At 45.1% G+C, this 22,500-nt stretch overlaps 1 protein-coding gene across 1 annotated transcript in view; it reads right to left on the minus strand.

The window, feature by feature from the left end:
• The window catches only part of LOC143282892 (uncharacterized), an 84,271-nt gene that overhangs the window by 35,876 nt on the left and 25,895 nt on the right, over positions 1-22,500 (minus strand). Inside the window, exons 5-13 of the mRNA XM_076588770.1 lie at positions 20,370-20,681; positions 16,227-16,387; positions 14,496-15,324; positions 13,692-13,886; positions 11,870-12,064; positions 8,492-8,659; positions 5,936-6,120; positions 4,675-4,806; positions 122-428 (exon numbers count right to left, since the gene is read on the minus strand). Coding sequence (XP_076444885.1) covers positions 122-428; positions 4,675-4,806; positions 5,936-6,120; positions 8,492-8,659; positions 11,870-12,064; positions 13,692-13,886; positions 14,496-15,324; positions 16,227-16,387; positions 20,370-20,681 — 2,484 coding nt within the window. The remainder of the gene's footprint in view (positions 1-121; positions 429-4,674; positions 4,807-5,935; positions 6,121-8,491; positions 8,660-11,869; positions 12,065-13,691; positions 13,887-14,495; positions 15,325-16,226; positions 16,388-20,369; positions 20,682-22,500) is intronic.

A 22,500-nucleotide genomic window follows, 5' to 3' on the forward strand; every position in this document is an offset into this window, starting at 1 on the left:
TCAACATGTTGTCATCATCATCATCACGGCCACTATGACTGAACCCTCCACAACCCCCGACCACACCCCAAACACACACACACACACACACACACTCCCCCTCTACCCCACCCCCGCTCACTGTGGTATTCCAGAGGGGCGTCCCCTGCTGCCGTCACGATGACAGTGCGCACGTTCTTCCCCCCTCCTCCTCTTCCCCCTCCTTCTCCTCCCAGCAGGAAGGTGGTGTTCTTGACCAAGAACTCGATGCTGGTGTCCTTCCGCACCACGTCCTCCTCAGGAACCAGCTCGGCCAGCTGCTCTTCCGGGATGAGCGTGGGAGGTCGCACTGCCGGGGTGCTCACCCGTAAGCTATGAGTCTCCCCTTTCAAGGCTGCATCCCCTCCTCCATCGCCGTTGATGCTGCTCCTGCTGCCGACTGCGTAGACCTGCTCCACAACAACATGTGGAAGGCAGCCCCATTGCCACCACCACCACCACCACCCCCACATCCGCGATTAATTTTAATAAACAAAGGGTAAATCAACAACAACATCAACAAAAAAACAAAACAAAAACAAGAAAGACAAGGCCTTCAAGACTCACTTGTGATACACTTTAAAAAAATCCAAGCTTTTTATGTATTGAGTATAATGCATTTACTGTTATATTTATATTTTTGTATTCTCTAAACTTGGCACTTTGATCTGATATTCGACCCAACAAAAGATCTGTCATTATTATCATTTTTTGTTCAAACAGGAACTTCTTTTGCTAAGCATGGAAGTTTTATTTATTGCAAACGTTTTGGTGTAGACAGTAAAACAAGGGAAATTACTCTGCTTGGGAACTTAGTTTGCTTTAAACTGATCTTTCTCATTTTAAACATTACATTTTGAAATTATACTCAATACATAAAAAGCTTGGATTTTTTTTCTAAAAGTGCATCACAAGTGAGTCTTGAAGGTCTTGCCTCTCTTGTTTCAAAATGTAATGGTTAAGATGAGAAAGATCAGTTTAAAGCAAATTAACTCCACTAGCATTACAGGTTAATTTCCCTTTTTTACCATCTGCACCAAAACGTTTGCAAAATAAATAAAATTTCCATGCTTAGCTGTTGGGTCAGAATATCAGATCAAAGTGCCAAGTTTAGAGAATACAAAAAATATAAATATAACAGTAAATGCAGTTTGCATATAATTAGGCTTCATTCTTTATTTTTTTGTGCCCATCCCAGAGGCGCAATATTGTTTTAAACAAAATGACTGGAAAGAACTGAATTTTTCCTATTTTTATGCCAAATTTGGTGTCAACTGACAAAGTAGTTGCAGAGAAAATGTCAATGTTAAAGTTTACCACGGACACACAGACACACACACACACACAGACGCACACACACACACACACACAGACAACCGAACACCGGTTAAAAACATAGACTCACTTTGTTTACACAAGTGAGTCAACAAACAAAAAACGGTAATACACGTGAAAAATGTTACATGTCTGTCTGAGTGGGTATGTGTGCGTGCCTGAAATCTGATTGAATAACACGGGAAACGAATGATGAGCGCCCAGTGGCAGCTGTCACTAAGTCGGCTCGACCTAGGCAGGCAGCCTGTTGTGCAAATGACTCCTGGTTTGTAAAAGTGCTTAGAGCTTGGTCTCCGACCGAGGATAGGCGCTATATAAGTATCCATATCAACCAATCAATCAATCAATCAATCAATATAAGTATCCACATCAACCAATCAATTTAATCAATCAATCAATCAACCAATCTGTCAAATGATCAATCCATCCATCACTCAGTCAGTCAACCAATCCACTTTTCATTTACTTACAAATATTTATTTATTCTTTTTTTTTTCTTCATTTATCCATCTATTCATGTATCTATTTATTCATATACTTATCTATTTATTCAACGGTATTTGTCGAGCAAAGCAGAATTCATTGTGAATGCGTGGAAACGGATAATAAACGTTCCCTCTCCCTTAATCCCTCCTTGACCTTCTGTGCTCGTTTATTGCAGTCTATGGGAGAGGATCAAAAGGACGCAATGTGGTGGGCTGAAGGGGAAAGGTGGGAGGAGGGGGGCGGGGGTTGTGGGGTGGGTTTGGGGTGTGGGGGGTTGGAGGTGGTTATGCGTGTGATGACGGAGGTGAATGGTGGTGGTAGTGGTGGAGGTGGTGGTGGTGGTAGTGATGGTGGTTTCGTTCGTTCTTTAGTTTAACATCTTTTCACTGTAAGTGATATTAAACGAGGGTAGGAAAAAAAATCGAGGGGGGTGGGGTTGGGGGGTGAGGAGACGTGGGTGGGGAGTGGGGGGGCGTAGGGGGGGGGGGGAGAAATTTACTGTGTACTCATGCGAGTAAGTGAATGTGGTGATGGTGGTGGCGGTGGTGGTTAGGAGATGGATGAGGTGGGGAAGGAAAACTGACGACGACGATGACGATGGATGATACAAAAAAAAAAAAAAAAAAAAAAAAAGAAAAAAAAAAAAAGTTATCGGCTAAAACAGAAGAATTCTTTTTCTTTTCGTTTTTATTTTGTTGTTGTTTGTTTTTGTTTGCTTAGACTGAGGGTCGACCAGCGAGTACTTAATTAACTGGCTCTGTCTATATTCTCTGTGTCTCTGTCTCACTGTTTCTCTCTATCTGTCCGTCTGCCTCTGCCTCTTTGTGTAATGATGTTGCTGAAACACACTTGATCAGGCGTGACCGAACCGTTCTTCTGACGGATGGCGTAGTGAAGCGTCAGGTTTGGGCCGTGTGTGAAGGACACATTGGAAAACGAAGAAAAAAGAAAGAAGGAAAGAAAAAAAAAAAGAAAGACCCCCCCCCCCCTCCGCCACCCCCTCACCCCCACAAAACAAACCATTCTGCCACCTTCCTCCACAGGAGGAGTGAGTTAAGAGAGTGAGTGAGTGAGTGGGTGAGTGAGTGAGTTAAGAGAGTGAGTGAGTGAGTTAAGAGAGTGAGTGAGTGGGTGAGTGAGTGGGTTAAGAGAGTGAGTGAGTGGGTGAGTGGGTGGGTTAAGAGAGTGAGTGAGTGGGTGAGTGAGTGAGTTAAGACAGTGAGTGAGTGGGTGAGTGATTTAAGACAGTGAGTGGGTGAGTGAGTGAGTGAGTTACGATAGTGAGTGAGTGGGTGAGTGAGTGAGTGAGTTAAGAGAGTGAGTGAGTGGGTGAGTGAGTGAGTGAGTTAAGAGAGTGAGTGAGTGGGTGAGTGAGTGAGTGAGTTAGAGTGAGTGAGTGTGTGAGTGAGTGGGTTAAGATAGTGAGTGGGTGAGTGAGTGAGTTAAGAGAGTGAGTGAGTGAGTGGGTGAGTGAGTTAAGAGAGTGAGTGAGTGGGTGAGTGAGTGAATTAAGATAGTGAGTGAGTGGGTGAGTGAGTGAGTTAAGAGAGTGAGTGGGTGAGTGAGTGAGTGAGTGTGTGAGTGAGTTAAGAGAGTGAGTGAGTGGGTGAGTGAGTTAAGAGAGTGAGTGAGTGAGTTAAGAGAGTGAGTGAGTTAAGACAATGAGTGAGTTAAGAGAGTGAGTGAGTTAAGAGTGAGTGAGAGTGAGTGAGCGAGCGAGTGAGAGTGAGAGTGAGCGAGAGTGAGTGAGTGAGTGAGAGAGTGAGTCAAGAGAGTGGGTGAGTGAGTGAGTGAGAGAGTGAGTTAAGAGAGTGAGTGGGTGAGTGAGTGAGTTAAGAGAGTGAGTGAGTGGGTGAGTGAGTGGGTTAAGAGAGTGAGTGAGTGAGAGTCAGTGAGCAAGTGAGTGAGCTAGTCAGTTAAGAGAGTGAGTGAGTTAAAAGAGTTAAGAGAGTGAGTGAGCGAGTGAGTGAGAGTGAGCGAGTGAGTGAGCGAGAGAGTGAGTGAGTGAGAGAGTGAGTGAGTTAAGAGAGTGAGTGAGTGAGAGAGTGAGTGAGAGTGAGCGAGTTGACAAGAGAGTGAGTGAGTGAGTGAGAGAGTGAGTGAGAGAGTTAAGAGAGTGAGTGAGTGAGAGTTAAGAGAGTGAGTGAGTGAGTGAGTGAGTGAGAGAGTGAGTGAGAGTGAGTGAGGAGTGAGTGAGTTAAGAGAGTGAGTGAGTTAAGAAAGTGAGTGAGTGAGTGAGTAAGTGAGTGAGTGAGTATGTTAAATGTAAGGTTCCCCGAGCTTTTTCCGGCCATGGAGGGCAGTGGATTCATATCCACCGTGTCCTGGACTCAGGCCAAGGAAGGTTGTGACCCCGAATGCTCTCCTTCCGGCCGCCGTTTTAACCTTTATCCCCCGACTGAAGCCAGCAGGTCAGCCATTCACACAGCTGGATGGGGGTATAGGAAACGTCGGAATAAAGTGCCTTTCCCAAGAACGCAGCACCATGCTGAAACGTGGTCTCGATCCCCGCAGTCACTGGTGAACTGGGGACCAAGTGTTTTGATTGATATGGATACTTATATAGCGCCTATCCTCGATCGGAGACCAAGCTCTAAGCGCTTTACAAACACGGGGGTCATTTACACAACAAGAGGCTGCCTACCTGGGTAGAGCCGACTGACGGCTGCCACTGGACGCTCATCATTCGTTTCCTGAGTCATTCGATCAGATGTCAGGCACACACACATACATACTCAGAAAAACTAGTCCAACAAACACCTAAACCGATACTGCCGCAGCAGGCTCCTATAGTAGTGTGTGGGTGCTGGGTGATTTTTGTCAAGTTCCCCTTACCGTTACAGTGTAGTTCTGGGCAGGGTCGACCTCCACGATCTCATGGTAGTGATCCGGAGTGGTGCGTCGGTATTCCCTGGCATCCCGCCGCAGGTCGACGAAGTGGGACTTCACCGTTTTGTTTGCTTTTACCTGTAACCGTACATGTAGGTATAAGAACCAGGACTTCGCCGTTTTGTTCGCTTTTACCTGTAACCGTACATGTAGGTATAAGAACCAGGACTTCGCCGTTTTGAACGTCATTACCTGTAACCGTACATGTAGGTATAAGAACCAGGACTTCACCGTTTTGAACGTCATTACCTGTAACCGTACATGTAGGTAAAAGAACCAGGACTTCGCTTTGAACGTCATTACCTGTAACCGTGCATGTAGGTATAAGAACCAGGACTTCACCGTTTTGAACGTCATTACCTGTAACCGTACATGTAGGTATAAGAACCAGGACTTCACCGTTTTGAACGTCATTACCTGTAACCGTACATGTAGGTATAAGAACCAGGACTTCGCCGTTTTGAACGTCATTACCTGTAACCGTACATGTAGGTATAAGAACCAGGACTTCACCATTTTGAACGTCATTACCTGTAACCGTGCATGTTGGTATAAGAACCAGGACTTCACCATTTTGAACGTCATTACCTGTAACCGTACATGTAGGTATAAGTACCAGGACTTCACCGTTTTGAACGCCATTACCTGTAACCGTGCACGTTAGGGGTGGGGATGAGGGGGCCGGGGGGGGGGGGGGGAGGGTGTGTGTCAGGCACAAGTAGGTCTGCACATATGTTGACCCTTGGAGATCAGAAAAAAAAATCTCCATACCCCACCAGGCGCCGTTACCGAGATTCGAACTCGGGACCCTCAAATTGAAAGTCCACTCGGCTCTTGCGCCCGTCAGGCTGGGTGAAGGCTGTGTCTGCTATGGAGGTCGGTAGTCGGCCCGTTAGGGTCGGGATCCGAGTAGGGGCGGAGAAGATCAATGAGGGGAGGGGGGAGGAGGGGGAAAGGTGCGGGCGGAAGGGGGGAGTGGAGGGGGGAGAGGAAGGGGGGAGGAGGTACAAGCGGTCTGTGGGTGACGCTACAATAGATGCCGGCAGCAAGTGAACAACAAATAAATATATAAATAAATGAATAAATAAATAAACAAATGAATAATAATTTAAAAAAATCACACACACACGCATACAAACACACACGTACGCACACGCTCACACACACACACGCACACACAAACACACACATGTACACATACACTGACCTCATCGCCTTTGCGTATCGTGTACACGTAGTATTCAATGAAGCTGTGGCGGTCTCGGGGACACGGATCCATCCACGAGACACAGAGTCTGTGGAAGTCCTTCAGGGTGTGATTCCCGCAGCTGTTGTCATCGTTCTTGTTCTTGCTCCTCGGCCATGTCTTCAGAGAAATCACGGGCCCAGGAGCTGGGAGGGGAAGGGTGAAAAGTTCAGTTCGCCTCAGCTCAGTTGTTTAACTCACTCAGTACGGCCAGTCCTCTCTTCTCCTCTACACAGACCCCTCGGATGTCCAGTGGGTGTCTCAATGACCCAACCTTTAGCTTCCGTCATCAGAATTGTGGTATTCTTTGTCAACATTCACCTCTTCAGTGTAAGAGCCTTCCGGTGGTAATATTTTGATGGTGGTTATTGGGGTGAAACGCTATTAACGTCGTCTCTTTCGCCGTTCGTATGGAGAGAGTTAAAGCAAATTTGATTCACAGAAGACTGGCGCAATAGCCGAGTGGTTAAAGCGTCGGACTCTCAATCTCAAGGTCCCAGGTTCGAATCTCCGTGACGGCTCCTGATGGGTAAATGGTGGTGATTTTTTTACGATATCCCAGGTCCCGGAGTATGGGTGCCTACATGGAGGGGGAAGGGGGGAGGGGGGGGGGGGGGGGGGGGGGGGGGGGGTAAAAACGGTCATACACGGCCATCGGGGCAGTTCTTCGTTCGTATTTGTATTTGTAATTCTTTTTATCACAACAGATTTCTCTGTGTGAAATTCGGGCTGCTCTCCCCAGGGAGAGCGCGTCGCTGCACTACAGCGCCACCCATTTAAAAAAAAAAAAAAAAAAGATTCCTGCGTACAAATTTTATTTACTTCCCCTGTCGATCAGGTACGAGTATTCTCCTACCAGCGCACTATTCTAATTTCGTTCATTCTTGCTTGGCACAGTTGGCGTTCGAAACTGAACCGTTTACTGAAGTATGAAAACGAAGCTTTGTTTGACCGATTAAAACAATTTTCCATCGATTTTACCTGTTTTAGTGAACCACCCTGTTTTGCTTTTTCTGCAGTGATCTCATGTAGTGCTGATCCAATCCAGGGGGAGTTGTAGCGAGCATGCAGCTGTGGGATAGAGTGAGTTAACTCACTCAGTACGGCCAGTCCTCTCTTCTCCTCTACACAGACCCCTCGGATATCCAGTGGGTGTCTGAATGACCCAACCTTTAGCTTCCGTCGTCAGAACTGTGGTATTTTTTTGTCAACTTTCACCTCTTCAGTATAAGAGCGTTCCGCTTGCAATATTTTGATGATGGTAATTGGGGTGAAACGCTGTTAACGTCGTCTCTTTCGCCGTTCGTATGGAGAGAGTTAAGAAAAGAAAACTACGTCAGTGTGGTCACGTGACAAGATCCAATGGCCTTCAACAATTAAAGGGGGGGGAGGGGGGGGGGCAGAAAACAAAACTATAAAATGATGGACTGATAACATTTCAGAATGGACAGATGCAATGGAGGTGAAAGTATGCGTGCAGTATAAGTGGTTATCACAGCTGTATTGATCCAAGCAGAAATTATATCTACATCCATCAGGCAAACGAGCACTGTCACATGAAGATTCGTGTCCTCCTCGTTCAAGTATAAAAAAGAAAACAACAACAACAACAAGAACCCAAACCTCGTCACCTGTTCAAAACTTTGGTATCAAAAGCATTAACAAACAAGAGAGGCAAGGCCTTCAAGATTCACTTGTGATACACTTAAAAAAAAATCTAATCGTTAAAATGTGTTCTGTATTTGTTATTATAAAGCTTCGCGTTAAAAAAAAATTAAGAAAAAAAAGTCCTAACCAGATTCGAATTAAGTCCCCTAGCATTAATTACAGAGTAATTTCCCTTTTTTTCTATCTGCACCAAAACGTTTGCAAAATAAATAAAACTTCCATGCTTAGCAAAAGAAGTTCCTGTTTGAACAAAACATGATAATAATGACTGCTCTTGTTGTTGGGTCAGAATATCAGATCAAAGTGCCAAGTTTAGAGAATACAAAAAATATAAATATAACAGTAAATGCAGTTTGCATATAATTAGGCTTCATTTTTTATTTTTTTGTGCCCATCCCAGAGGTGCAATATTGTTTTAAACAAGATGACTGGAAAGAACTGAATTTTTCCTATTTTTATGCCTAATTTGGTGTCAACTGACAAAGTAGTTGCAGAGAAAATGTCAATGTTAAAGTTTACCACGGACACACACACACACACACACACAGACAACCGAACACCGGGTTAAAACATAGACTCACTTTGTTTACACAAGTGAGTCAAAAAACAACAGCAAATGTTATCAGTTCTGGGACATTCCGACGCAGCAACAGACACTACGGCTGATGCTGAGCACTACAAGCAGAAACGCGTAGTCTGCGAGATTATCAAGCCACAATTTATCGACAGCGTTACAAAACAACAACAATGAACACACACAACCCCCCACCCCCCCGCCCCCGCCCCCGACCCCCCCCGCCTCCCACACACACACACATCCACCAAAAACAACAACCAAAACAGACTCACCTGCGGGGCTTGTGGTTACGGTCACGTTGGACGAGGTCGCGTCGTTTGTGAAGCCATCTTTGTTCGTCGCCACAAGCAGGACGTCATATTCCCAGAATGCACTGAGAGCAGAAGATCCATTACCACCACCAACGCCACTGCAGTTGCCGCTGGATTGCCCCTTGTCGTCTGTGTGAATACACAGGAGGGTTACACACACACACACACACACACACACACAGACCATGCTCAAACTAAAAACAAATAAACAAACAACAACATTGAAATATACAATATATCTTCAAACTTTCTATTCCGTGTCAGGAATTTTTAACCATCGAACAACTCACACGAGACATGGCACAAAATCCTTTCACACTCCCCTACCCCCTGGCCCCGCCCCCCCATCCCCCCAAGCACCCGGCCTCCCCCCACCAGCTCCCATCCCACTCCAACGAATAACTGGTCGCCTAGTGGTAACGCTTAGGAAGGGGGATCATCTGAGCGAGCGGGATCGAATCCCTCTCGCACCAAACTGCTTTGCCCCTCCACTATAGACCTCGAGCAGGGTTGAGGTCCCGAGTGTAGCATGCACTTAGCGCATGTAAAAGAACCAACGACAGCGAGAAATTTGTCTCTGGCAAAATGCTGTTGAAGAAACCTACAAGCAGCCGTAAAAACAACAACGCTTGCAGAAAAAAAAAAAAAAAAAGGGTGGCGCAGCATTGTAGCGACGCATTCTCCTCTTGGATGAGTGCAAACCCGAATTTTTCAAACAGAGAAATCTATTGTGGCAAAAATTATACAACAGAATAATGTAGAATAGTCACAACAAAATACACTACAGTGCAATGCGGTACAGCACAGCGCAGTACAGTACAATTGCAATATAATGTTCACACTAAACACAGCAGACTGGGCACAACACAACACTACAACACACAACACAACCACACCACACCACACTACGCCACACCATGCCACTCCACACCCACACCACACTACGCAACGCCACACCCACACCACTACACAACACCACACCACACAACCACACCACACTACAACACACTACACCACACCATACCCACACCACTACACCACGCCACGCCACACCACACCCACACCACCACACCGTAAAACACCCACACCACTACACAACACCACGTCACACCACACCACACCACTCCACAACACCACACCACAACACCACACCACAACACCACACCACACCACTACACAAAACCACGCCACACCACACCACTAAACAACACTACACCACACCACACCCACACCACTACACAACACCACACCCACCCACAACCACACCCCACCCACACCACTACACAACACCACGCCACACCGCACTCACACCACCACACCACACCACATCACACCACACCACACCCACACCACCCCACCCCACACCACCACATCATACCACTCAATACCACACCACACACACACGACTACACAACACCACACCATACCACACCACATCATACCACACCACACCACACCCACACCACTACACAACACCACACCACACCACCACACCATACCACATCATACCACACCACACCCACACCACTACACAACACCACACGCACACCACAACAACAAACCACACCATACCCACACCACACCCCATACACCACACCACGCCACACCACAACCACACCACTACACAACTCCACACCACTACACCACACGACACCCACACCACTATATAACACCACGCCACGCCACACCACAACACCACACTACACCACACCCACACCACGCCACACCCTTACAACTACACAACACCACACCACAGCACTACACAACACCACACCCACACCAATACACAACATCACGCCACACCACACCACACCACACCCACACCACGACACCACACCACACCACACCCACACCACTACATAACACCATACTACACCGCGCCCACACCACTACACAACACCACACCACACCACTACACCGCACCATACCACACCACACCACTACACCGCACCACACCACACCACACCCACACCACTACACAAAACCACACCACACCACACCACACCACTACACAACATACACAACACCACACCGCACCACACCACACCACTACACAACATACACAACACCACACCGCACCACACCACACCACATCCACGCCACACTACACCACACCACTACACAACACCACACCACTACACAACACCACACTACCCCACACCACACCCACACTACCACACCCCACCCACACCACTACACAACACCACGCCACACCGCACTCACACCACCACACCACACCCACACCACACCCACACCACTACACAACACTACAAAATACCACACCCACACCACACCACACCACAACACAACATCGTACCACACCACACCACACCACACACACACGACTTCACAACACCACACCACACCCACACCACAACACCACATCATACCACACCACACCACACCACACCACCACACCACACCACACCCACACCACAACACCACGCCATATCACACCACACCCACACCACTACACAACACCACACCCACACCACCAAACTACACCACACCCACACCACTACACCACACCCACTACACCACACCACAACACGCCACACTACAACCACACCACTACACCACACGACACCCACACCACTATACACACCACGCCACACCACACCACACTACACTACACTACACTACACCACGCCACACCACACCACACCCTCACCACTACACAACACCACACCACACAACACCAACACCACAACACGCCACACCACAACCACACCACTACACCACACGACACCCACACCACTATACACACCACGCCACACCACACCACACTACACTACACTACACTACACCACGCCACACCACACCACACCACACCCTCACCACTACACAACACCACACCACACAACACCCACACCACAACACGCCACACCACAACTAAACCACTACACCACACGACACCCACACCACTATACAACACCACGCCACACCACACCACACTACACTACACCACACCACACTACACCCCACCATACCACTACACAACACAAAACCACACCACACCACACCACACCCACACAACTACAGCACACCACACCACACCCACACCACTACACAACACCACGCCACACCACACCCACACCCTACACAACACCACACCACACCACACTACACTCACACCACTACACCACACCACACCACACCCACAACCACTACACAATACCACACCACACCACACTACACTCACACCACTACACCACACCACACCACACCCACAACCACTACACAATACCACACCACACCAGACCACTACACACCACACAACACACCACACCACACCACACAAATACACCACTACGCAACACCACGCCACACCGCACTCACAGGAGACACGGCACAGAGTTGTTTCCCGTCCCTCGCCAGATGATGGTGAGGCAGGACAGTCGTCAGTCGCAGTGGCCGGCCACGAGGCGTCAGTGAGGAGAACGGTAAAGTTCACGTCCTCGGGGGCTGGAGGGGTGTCCCACAGAACCTCCACCTCCGTCCCCACCTCAGCAGGCTTGGCCTTTACATCGTCGGCTGCAATAAGCAGATGCAGAGGAAAAAAAAACAAAAAAACAAAACAAAAACCCATTGACTGCTGAACTCTGGAGAAAGCAGAAGAAGAAGAAGAGGAGAACGAGGAAAGAGAAGAAGAAGAAGAGAAAGAGAAGGAGGAGGAGGAAAGAGACGAAGAAGATGAAGAAGAAGAAGAGGAAGAAGAAGAAAAAGAGAAGGAGGAGGAGGAGAGGAAGAAGAAGAACAACAACAACAAGAGTAAGAAGAAGAGAAAGAAGAGGGAGAGGAGAAGAAGACGACGACAACGAAGAAGAAGAAGAAGAAGAAGAAGAAGAAGAAGAAGAAGAAGAAGAAGAAGAAGAAGAGGAGGAGGAGGAGGAGGAAGAGAAAAGATACCACGACGACGACGACGACGACGACGAAGAAGAAGAAGAAGAAGAAGAAGAAGAAGAAGAAGAAGAAGAAGAAGAAGAAGAAGAAGAAGAAGAAGAAGAAGAAGAAGAGGAGGAGGAGGAGGAAGAGGAGGAGGAGGAGGAGGAGGAGGAAGAGAAAAGATACCACGACGACGACGACGACGACGAAGAAGAAGAAGAAGAAGAAGGAGGAGGAGGAGGAAGAGAAAAGATACCACGACGACGACGACGACGACGAAGAAGAAGAAGAAGAAGAAGGATGATAGATAATTCATGATGACGATGTTCAAGATGATGGCAAAAACAAAAAGAAGAAGAAGCGGAAGTTCGTTCGTTCATCTAAGATGATGATATTAGACTGAAAATAGATATTATTATTGTTATCATTTGGATTATTATCATTTTTATCATAATGATGATTGTTAATATCAATTAGAAATCGATATTTCTGTATATGCGACTGAAAAGGGGGGCGGTTGAGGATGGAGGGGAGGGAGTTGGGGGCAAGGAGGAGGGGACTAAGAAAGGAAGAGAGAGAGAGAGAGAGGGAGAGACACAGACAGACAGAGAGAACAGAAGAGAGAGAGAGAGAGGGAGAGAGAGAGAGAGAGAGAGAGAGAGAGAGAGAGAGAGAGAGAGAGAGAGAGAGAGAGAGAGAGAGAGAGAGAGAGAACAGAATGTGGAAAAGATAGAGTACGAAATCTGAAATGGAGAGGGTGAGTGTCAGTGATTGGAGAATGAAAAAACATAATATTGGAAGGGTGTGTGTGAGAGGCGGGACGGGGGAAGCGGGATTAGGACCAAAAAAAAAAATTATCTATAATCAAATATTGTATGCACTACTTCTGTAGATTATCATTTGAAAAGCGTTTCTTGTGGGGACCTACAATAAACAACCAACTGGACTATTTAACACATAGCTAGCTAACTTTAATAAAGAACAGTTTGAAATATACAAGGATGAGGATAAGGATGATAGATAGTTCATGATGACGATGCTCAAATTGATGGGGAAAAAAATCAGAAAACAAGCCTCCAACAAACATTCCCCAAATCAAATATGAGTCTGGATTCAGTGTTGTGAACAACCACCAACCAGCCAGCCAGCCAGCCAGCCAACCAGCCAACACACACACACACAAACCACTCCCCCCTCCGCACCCCCCCCCCCCCAACACACACACACACCACCCCAAAATAAAATAAGCCCTCGCTCAACAAAAATGAAACCCTACCTCGAATCAGTGTGGAGACAGACAGTTTCGTCACAGGACTAGACACATCCGTTCGGTTACAGTACCAGACCATCATCTCCAGTTTATAGGTCGTCGAAGCTTCCAAACTTTCCAGCGTCAACAAAACCTCACGGCCATCATCATCATCATCATCATGAACGATGCCGTCATCGCGGGTGTCTCGTCGAGAACGTTCTGGAGAGATCATGATGAAGAAGATGATGATGGTGGTGGCGATGATTATGATGATGATTGATGATGATGGTGGTTGTGGTGGTGGTGATGGCGATGATGATTATGACCATGCTTCTGCTGCTGCTGCTGCAGATGATGATACAAAATGATTTGCTGATTTTGTTGTAGTTGTTTCGTTCGTTTCTGTTTATCTCCCTGTCTCTGCCCACCCTCACTATATATATATATATATATATATATATATATATATATATATCGATACAAATTACAAGCAGACACTCAAGCAGACACACATGTCCCACGTGTATCTCAACCCCATTCTTCGCTTCCGTAATCACAGACTCCCTGCGTACACACATAATATACAGACGTATCTCACTTCACCTCTCCATCACTGCCTCCGCTACCACTTCCCTCCCTCTCCTCCCATTTCATACCCCCCCCCCCCCCCGCTCCCCCACCCACCTACCCCCGCCTCCAAAAACTCTTTACCCCTCCTTTTCACACACACACACACACACACACAGAGAGAGAGAGAGAGAGAGAGAGAGAGAGAGAGAGAGAGAGAGAGAGAGACAGACAGACAGACAGACAGAGACAGAGACTAACTTGTTGCTATTGTATTTATCCCTTGCATCTTGGGAGCAGATGCTGGCTTTGTTGTTGTTCTTGTTTGCGCCATCGTCGTCGTCGTCGTTGTTGTTGTTGGCGTTGTTGTTGTTGTTGCTGGTGCTGTTGTTGTTGTTGGCGTTGTTGTTGTTGTTGCTGGTGCTGTTGTTGTTGTTGGCGTTGTTGTTGTTGTTGGCGTTGTGGTCGTCGTCGTTGTTGTTGTTGGCGTTGTTGTTGTTGTTGGCGTTGTTGTTGTTGTTGGCTTTGTTGTTGTTGTTGGCGTTGTAGTTGTTGTTGTTGTTGGCGTTGTTGTTGGCGTTGTAGTTGTTGTTGGCGTTGTAGTTGTTGTTGGCTTTGTTGTTGTTGTTGGCGTTGTAGTTGTTGTTGTTGTTGGCGTTGTTGTTGTTGTTGGCTTTGTTGTTGTTGTTGGCGTTGTAGTTGTTGTTGGCGTTGTTGTTGTTGTTGGCTTTGTTGTTGTTGTTGGCGTTGTAGTTGTTGTTGTTGGCGTTGTTGTTGTTGTTGGCGTTGTTGTTGGCGTTGTTGTTGTTGTTGGCGTTGTAGTTGTTGTTGTTGTTGTGACTGTGGTTGTTGTCGGGGATTCTCTTGCTGGAGATGGCTTTATTGTCTCCGGGTCAGTTGTGGGCTTTGTTGTTGCTGCTGTTGTTGTTGCTCCTGCTGTTCCTGTGCTTCGAGATTTCCTTGTTCCTGTCGGCAAACCCTGGGAAGAAATCACGGCGGTGCTGCTGGCTGAGGGGCCTTGGGTGACTCCAGTGGCTGGTGAACCGCCAGTGGGCACCTCGACCACCCTGCATCTTTCAAGTGCCTCTGGCTGTGAACAGCGGCAAAAGTATATTAGAAGTATTCATCGCATCGGAGGCAACAGCAGCAGTAGTCCTGTCCTCACAACAGCAGAAATGATAGCGGTAATATCAGCATCAGCAATAGTACATACTATGTTTTAGAAGCAGCAGCAGCAGAAGCAACAGTAGTGGTGGTAATAGTAGCAGAAGTAGTAGCAGCACCAGATATAATAATTATTATCATCACCACCATCGTCAGATGCAGCAGCGATAGCGTCATAATCATCAGCAGCAGCAGCATCACGAGCAGCAGCAGCATCAGTAGTAGTAGCAGCAGCAGTGATAGAAATATAACTTGCAGTAGGAATCGTAATAACAGCAGAAATGATAGTGTTGGCATCATCATCAGCGACAGTAGATAGTATAAAATAGACAGCAGCAGCAGCAGCAGCAGCAGCGGTAGTAGTAGTATTAATAGTAGTATTATTGGCGCACTCAGAGAAAGATATGTATACAAGTACGACGGGCGCAATAGCCGAGTGGTTAAAGCGTTGGACTTTCAGTCTGATAGTCCTGGGTTCGAATCTCGGTGACGGCGTCTGGTGGGTAAAGGCTGGAGATTTTCCCGATCTCCCATGTCAACATATGTGCAGACCTGCTAGTGTCTGACCTCCCTTCGTGTGCATATGCATGCAAAAAAAATCAAATACGCACGTTAAAGATCCTGTAATCCATATTAGCGTTCAGTGGGTTATGGGTTATGGAAACAAGAACATATCCAGCATGCACACCCACGAAAGCGGAGTATGATTGCCTACATGCCTGGGTGAAAACGGTCATACACGTAAAAACCCACTTTTGTAAATACGAGTGAACGTGGGAGTTCCAATCCACGAACGCAGAAGAAGAAGAAGAAGAAGTATACAAGTACCAGGACACAGGTCGGCGTTTTTACAAATGCCGCGCAGTCAATGGCAGTCCCGTTGATGACGTAAACGCCGACTTTGACGTCACTGGACTGCGCCAACTCCGTCACTGAGAACTGCACGTGCGTCTCCGTTACCTCTGCCACTGTCACCTTTTTCACCAACCCTGCAAAGAGAGTGGGAGGTGTAGGGAAAGGAGATGGTGGAAGGCGGTGGGAGTGTGGTGGGTGGGTTGGGGATAAAGGTTATAACACGTAACGTTTATAATTCATGACACAATCTGTCTCTCTCTGTCTCAGTCTTTTGTACGCTTCTGAGATGTGGGGTCTTAACAGACTTGATAATATTGAGAAAGTTCATTCTTTTGCATGTAAACGTTTTTTGAACATAACACTTTGAGTACCAAACAAGTTTGCATACGGCGAATTAGGACGTTATCCACTATATATAAATAGTGCAACAAGGTGTATCAAGTACTGGTTAAGGTTGCTGAATATGAATGTGCACCGATTACCCAGACAGGCATATTTGATGTTGTTTAACTTAGACGAAAGGGGGAAAAAATGCTTGGTGTCTTTAGTAAAAAATACTTTATTTAGACTTGGGTTTGGATATGTCTGGTTGCAACAAGGCGTTGGTTGTGAGCAAACATTTTTGTCATTATTTAAGCAAAGAATGAAAGATATATTTATGCAGGAGTGGGACGAGTCAGTAATGTCTAAAGATATATATCATAACTACAGACTGTTTAAAACTGGTTTTCAGTGTGAGCAATATTTTGAATATGTGGATAAAAAGTGTTTTAGAGACTGTTTAGTAAAATTACGGCTTGGTTTGCTCCCAATAAATGGATCATTTTTTAGAAGAACATTCAAATGTAATTCAAATTACGCATGTAAACGTTGTAATGTAATCGAAGATGAAAACCATTTTATAAACAATTGTGTCCTTTACAATGACCTGCGGCAAAAACATCTGAACTCTGAAGGTCAATCGTATGTTCACTTGATGGAGAATGGTTCTGTTTACAGTATTCGTAAACTATGCATTTATATATTTAATGCCCTGAAGATACGACAGTAATTCTGTGACAACAATGATGAAAGTTAGAATTAATTTACTATGCACGAGAAGCACTTTTGTTCTACAGGTTAAGTTAGTACGTATTTTACATTTTGTTGTGGCTGAGTGATCACCATATTGTGTACTTTTGACCCTCTTTCTAGGGGCCGGAGGCCTGAAGATTAAAGTTTTGTTCTTGTTCTTGTTCTTGTCTCTGTCAGTCTGTCTGTCTCTCATTATGGTCCTTGTCCCTTTCTATATTTTTCATCTTCATCATCATCATTGCTGATTTCCTTAATCACCATTCTCCTTCTTCTCTCTATTTTCAGTGTCAAATTTATAATTGTTGTTTTTCACGTTCACCATTACCATCATCATCATCACTCGTCATAGTCATCGTCAACGTTATCGTCGTTGTTATTATCATCATCATGATCATCGCAGTCGTCGTTGTCTTGCCCCTCTCTGTCACTATGATCATCATCACATCGTCGTCGCCTTCCTTCCACCCCAACCCCACTCAACCCCTTCAAAGTATCGACATCAACGTCATCGTCGTCGCCTTCCCTCCACCCCAACCCCACTCAACCCCTTCAAAGTATCGACATCAACGTCATCGTCGTCGCCTTCCTTCCACCCCAACCCCACTCAACCCTTTCAAAGCATCGACAGCAACGTCATCGTCGTCGCCTTCCCTCCACCCCAACCCCAACCCACTCTTTCAAAGCATCGACATCAACGTCATTGTCGTCGCCGCCGCCACCGTCTTTGTCAACATGATTATCAGTGCGTCTTCATCGTCGTCAGATCCCCGACGCGTGGACGAGGGACGGAGTGATAAAATTGATAAAATGTGTTCCAGTATACCTTTTATTTACCTGTGTGCTAGGTGACAGCCGCGTGGAAGAGGGAGGGGGTGATAATATTGATAAAATGTGTTCCAGTATACCTTTTATTTACCTGTGTGCTAGGTGACAGCCGCGTGGAAGAGGGAGGGGGTGATAATATTGATAAAATGTGTTCCAGTATACCTTTTATTTACCTGTGTGCTAGGTGACAGCCGCGTGGAAGAGGGAGGGGGTGATAATATTGATAAAATGTGTTCCAGTATACCTTTTATTTACCTGTGTGCTAGGTGACAGCCGCGTGGAAGAGGGAGGGGGTGATAATATTGATAAAATGTGTTCCAGTATACCTTTTATTTACCTGTGTGCTAGGTGACAGCTGCGTGGAAGAGGGATGGAGTGATAATATTGATAAAATGTGTTCCAGTATACCTTTTATTTACCTGTGTGCTAGGTGAAAGCCGCGTGGAAGAGGAAGGGAGTGATAATATTGATAAAATGTGTTCCAGTGTACCTTTTATTTACCTGTGTGCTAGGTGACAGCCGCGTGGAAGAGGGAGGGGGTGATAATATTGATAAAATGTGTTCCAGTATACCTTTTATTTACCTGTGTGCTAGGTGACAGCCGCGTGGAAGAGGAAGGGAGTGATAATATTGATAAAATATGTTCCAGTATACCTTTTATTTACCTGTGTGCTAGGTGACAGCTGCATGGAAGAGGGAGGGAGTGATAATATTGATAAAATGTGTTCCAGTATACCTTTTATTTACCTGTGTGCTAGGTGACAGCTGCGTGGAAGAGGGAGGGAGTGATAATATTGATAAAATGTGTTCCAGTGTACCTTTTATTTACCTGTGTGCTAGGTGACAGCTCCATGGAAGAGGGAGGGTGTGATAATATTTATAAAATGTGTTCCAGTATACCTTTTATTTACCTGTGTGCTAGGTGACAGCCGCGTGGAAGAGGGAAGGAGTGATAATATTGATAAAATGTGTTCCAGTATACCTTTTATTTACCTGTGTCCTAGGTGACAGCTGCGTGGAAGAGGGAGGGGGTGATAATATTGATAAAATGTGTTCCAGCATACCTTTTATTTACCTGTGTGCTAGGTGACAGCCGCGTGGAAGAGGAAGGGAGTGATAATATTGATAAAATGTGTTCCAGTATACCTTTTATTTACCTGTGTGCTAGGTGACAGCTGCGTGGAAGAGGGACGGAGTGATAATATTGATAACATTCGCTCAACATTTGCTCCAGTGTACCCTTTATTTACCTGCGTGCTAGCTAACTGGGTTTGTTCCAGTGTACCTTTCATTTACCTGTATGCTAGCTGCTGAATCGGTTACGTAAGCAGCAGTGACTTGAAGTTGTGTTCCTTGTGAATGGAGAGAGAGTTACCGGTCTTTACCATTAATTAAAAAAAAGAAAAGAAAAAAAAAAAAAGCAATACATTTACAGGAGACGAAACATTACATTCATTGGTTTCGCAGAAAACTGTAGGAGTTGGACTGATAAGGTGGAGTAAAAACACAACAACAAAAAACAGCAACAGACATGCCAACAAACGAACAAACAATGTCTTAACATTTATGATTATTCTACTGTGTTATATATAAATCAGGTGTAGTTGTTCCGCTTGTTACACATCCATTTGTTAAGTGTCGATATTGTCTGGCATTTCGCTTAAATAAACGTTTCTAGTACAAGGAAATAGATATACTTACCTGTGTGTATTAAAATCAAAATCATATATATTGATAACTATCGTACAACGCTTTTCCTTGACCTTGTACTGATTCACCCCTCATGCGTAAGCATGGTGGATTTGGTTTTGTACGTACCCACCCAAACAAATGCGATTCAAAAGAAGAAGGGGCAAAACAAGGAAAATAACAACAATTTTAACACACACACGCGCACACATACATGCGTACGACCCCTCCTCACGACCCCCCCGCCACTCTCCCAGTTTCCTCCCCCCCCCCAACCCCCCAACTCCCTTCCCAGTCCTGCCTCCACCTACTATCGTCCTTCCCCCAACTCCTCTCTCCCCAACACGCACACACACAAGCACACACACACACACACAATCACCCCCTAACCCCCCCCCCCCACACACACACACAAGCACACACACACAAGCACACACACACACACAAACACAAACACACACCCAAGCACACCCACCCACTTACCCACCCACAAGCACATACACACACGCGCGCGCGCGCGATACTAACGAGAGTACGTCTTGTTCACGGACAGGCGTTGCATCAGTGCGGTCGTCTCACTGGACATGTTGAAGAACAGCTGGAACCTGATTCCGCCTCCGGGCCCTGGGGGCTGAAAGGACTGGTCCTCCCCTTCTGGAGCCAAGGGCCGACAATCTTCATTCCTAACGACGTCATCACCACCGACACCGTTGCTGCTGCCGCTGCTGATGTTGCTGATGTTGCTGAAACACACTTGATCAGGCGTGATCGAAGCGTTCTTCTGACGGATGGTGTAGTGAAGCGTCAGGTTTGGGCCGGGTGTTACGGACACATTGACGACTGGAAAAAAGAAGAAAAAGAAAGAGAGGAAAATTAAACACAACAAAAGAACCTCACTTGTCAGCATAGTTAAGCAACAACAACGAAATATTTTTTTTTTAAAGGCAGCTAAAAAAAGCACACACAAAAACAAACAAACAAACAACAAAAAGAACAAACAGCCACAAAACAAAACACGAACAAGAACATAAAAAACAACAAAACAACAACAACAACAAAAAAAAAACATTACACAAACCAAAGCAACCAAACAAACCAGAAAAAAATAAACAGGAACAAAATAGCGAGAAAGAAATCGAGGAAAGAAAAACCAAAAAAAGAAAAACAAGAAAGGCAAGGCCTTCAAGACTCACTTGTGATACACTTTTAAAAAAATCCAAGATTTTTATGTATTGAGTATAATGCATTTACTGTTAGATTTATATTTTTTGTATTCTCTAAACTTGGCACTTTGATCTGATATTCGACCCAACAAAAGATCTGTCATTATTATCATTTTTTGTTCAAACAGGAACTTCTTTTGCTAAGCATGGAAGTTTTATTTATTTGGTGTCGACAGTAAAACAAGGGAAATTACTCTGCTGGGGGAACTTAGGTTGCTTTAAACTGATCTTTCTCATCTTAAACATTACATTTTGAAATTATACTCAATACATAAAAAGCTTGGATTTTTTTTTAAAAAGTGCATCACAAGTGAGTCTTGAAGGCCTTGCCTCTCCTGTTTCAAAATGTAATGTTTAAGATAAGAAAGATCAGTTTAAAGCAAATTAACTCCACTAGTATTACAGAGTAATTTCCCTTTTTTACTATCTGCACCAAAACGTTTGCAAAATAAATAAAACTTCCATGCTTAGCAAAAGAAGTTCCTGCTTGAACAAAAAATGATAATAATGACTGCTCTAGCTGTTGGGTCAGAATATCAGATCAAAGTGCCAAGTTTAAAGAATACAAAAAATATAAATATAATAGTAAATGCAGTTTGCATATAATTAGGCTTCATTCTTTATTTTTTTGTGCCCATCCCACAGGCGCAGTATTGTTTTAAACAAAATGACTGGAAAGAACTGAATTTTTCCTATTTTTATGCCAAATTTGGTGTCAACTGACAAAGTAGTTGCAGAGAAAATGTCAATGTTAAAGTTTACCACGGACACACAGACACACAGACACACACACACACAGACAACCGAACACCGGGTTAAAACATAGACTCACTTTGTTTACACAAGTGAGTCAAAAAGTCAAAGTCTGGACGGAAGGAAGGAAAGAGGAAAACAAATGGCAACAAAACAAAAGAAAAAAGGAAAAAAAGGAAAGAAAGAACCCGAAACCAAAAAAGACATCAAAAAAAGAAAAAAAACAAACAAAAAAAAAACCAAAAGAAAAAAACAAAAACAAAACAAAAACAAAACAAAAAACCAAACAACAACAACAACAACAACAACAAAAAACAACAAACAAAAAACAAAACAAAAAAAAACAAAAAACAAAAAAAAAACCCGAAAAGAAAAAAAAACAAGCCCCCACAAGCGGCTTCAGTTTCATTTTTCAAGGACGTTCCAAGTTTCAGGAGATCCATATACGCTACACCACAGTTACTGTGGAAACGAAAGGAACAAGATGCCTGACTTTCGTATAAAACCCATGTCGCTGGTGAGGTCTTGAGACCAGAAAAAACAACAAACAGACACCCCCCAAAAAAACAACAACAAAACAACAAAAAACCAACCCCCCCACCCCCTCAAAAAAACAACAACAACAACAACAACTAAACAAAACAAAAAACAACAACAACCAAACAAAAAACAAAACAAAAACA

This window comes from Babylonia areolata, chromosome 6 (genome assembly GCF_041734735.1).
Source record: "Babylonia areolata isolate BAREFJ2019XMU chromosome 6, ASM4173473v1, whole genome shotgun sequence".
Lineage (NCBI taxonomy): Eukaryota > Metazoa > Mollusca > Gastropoda > Neogastropoda > Buccinidae > Babylonia > Babylonia areolata.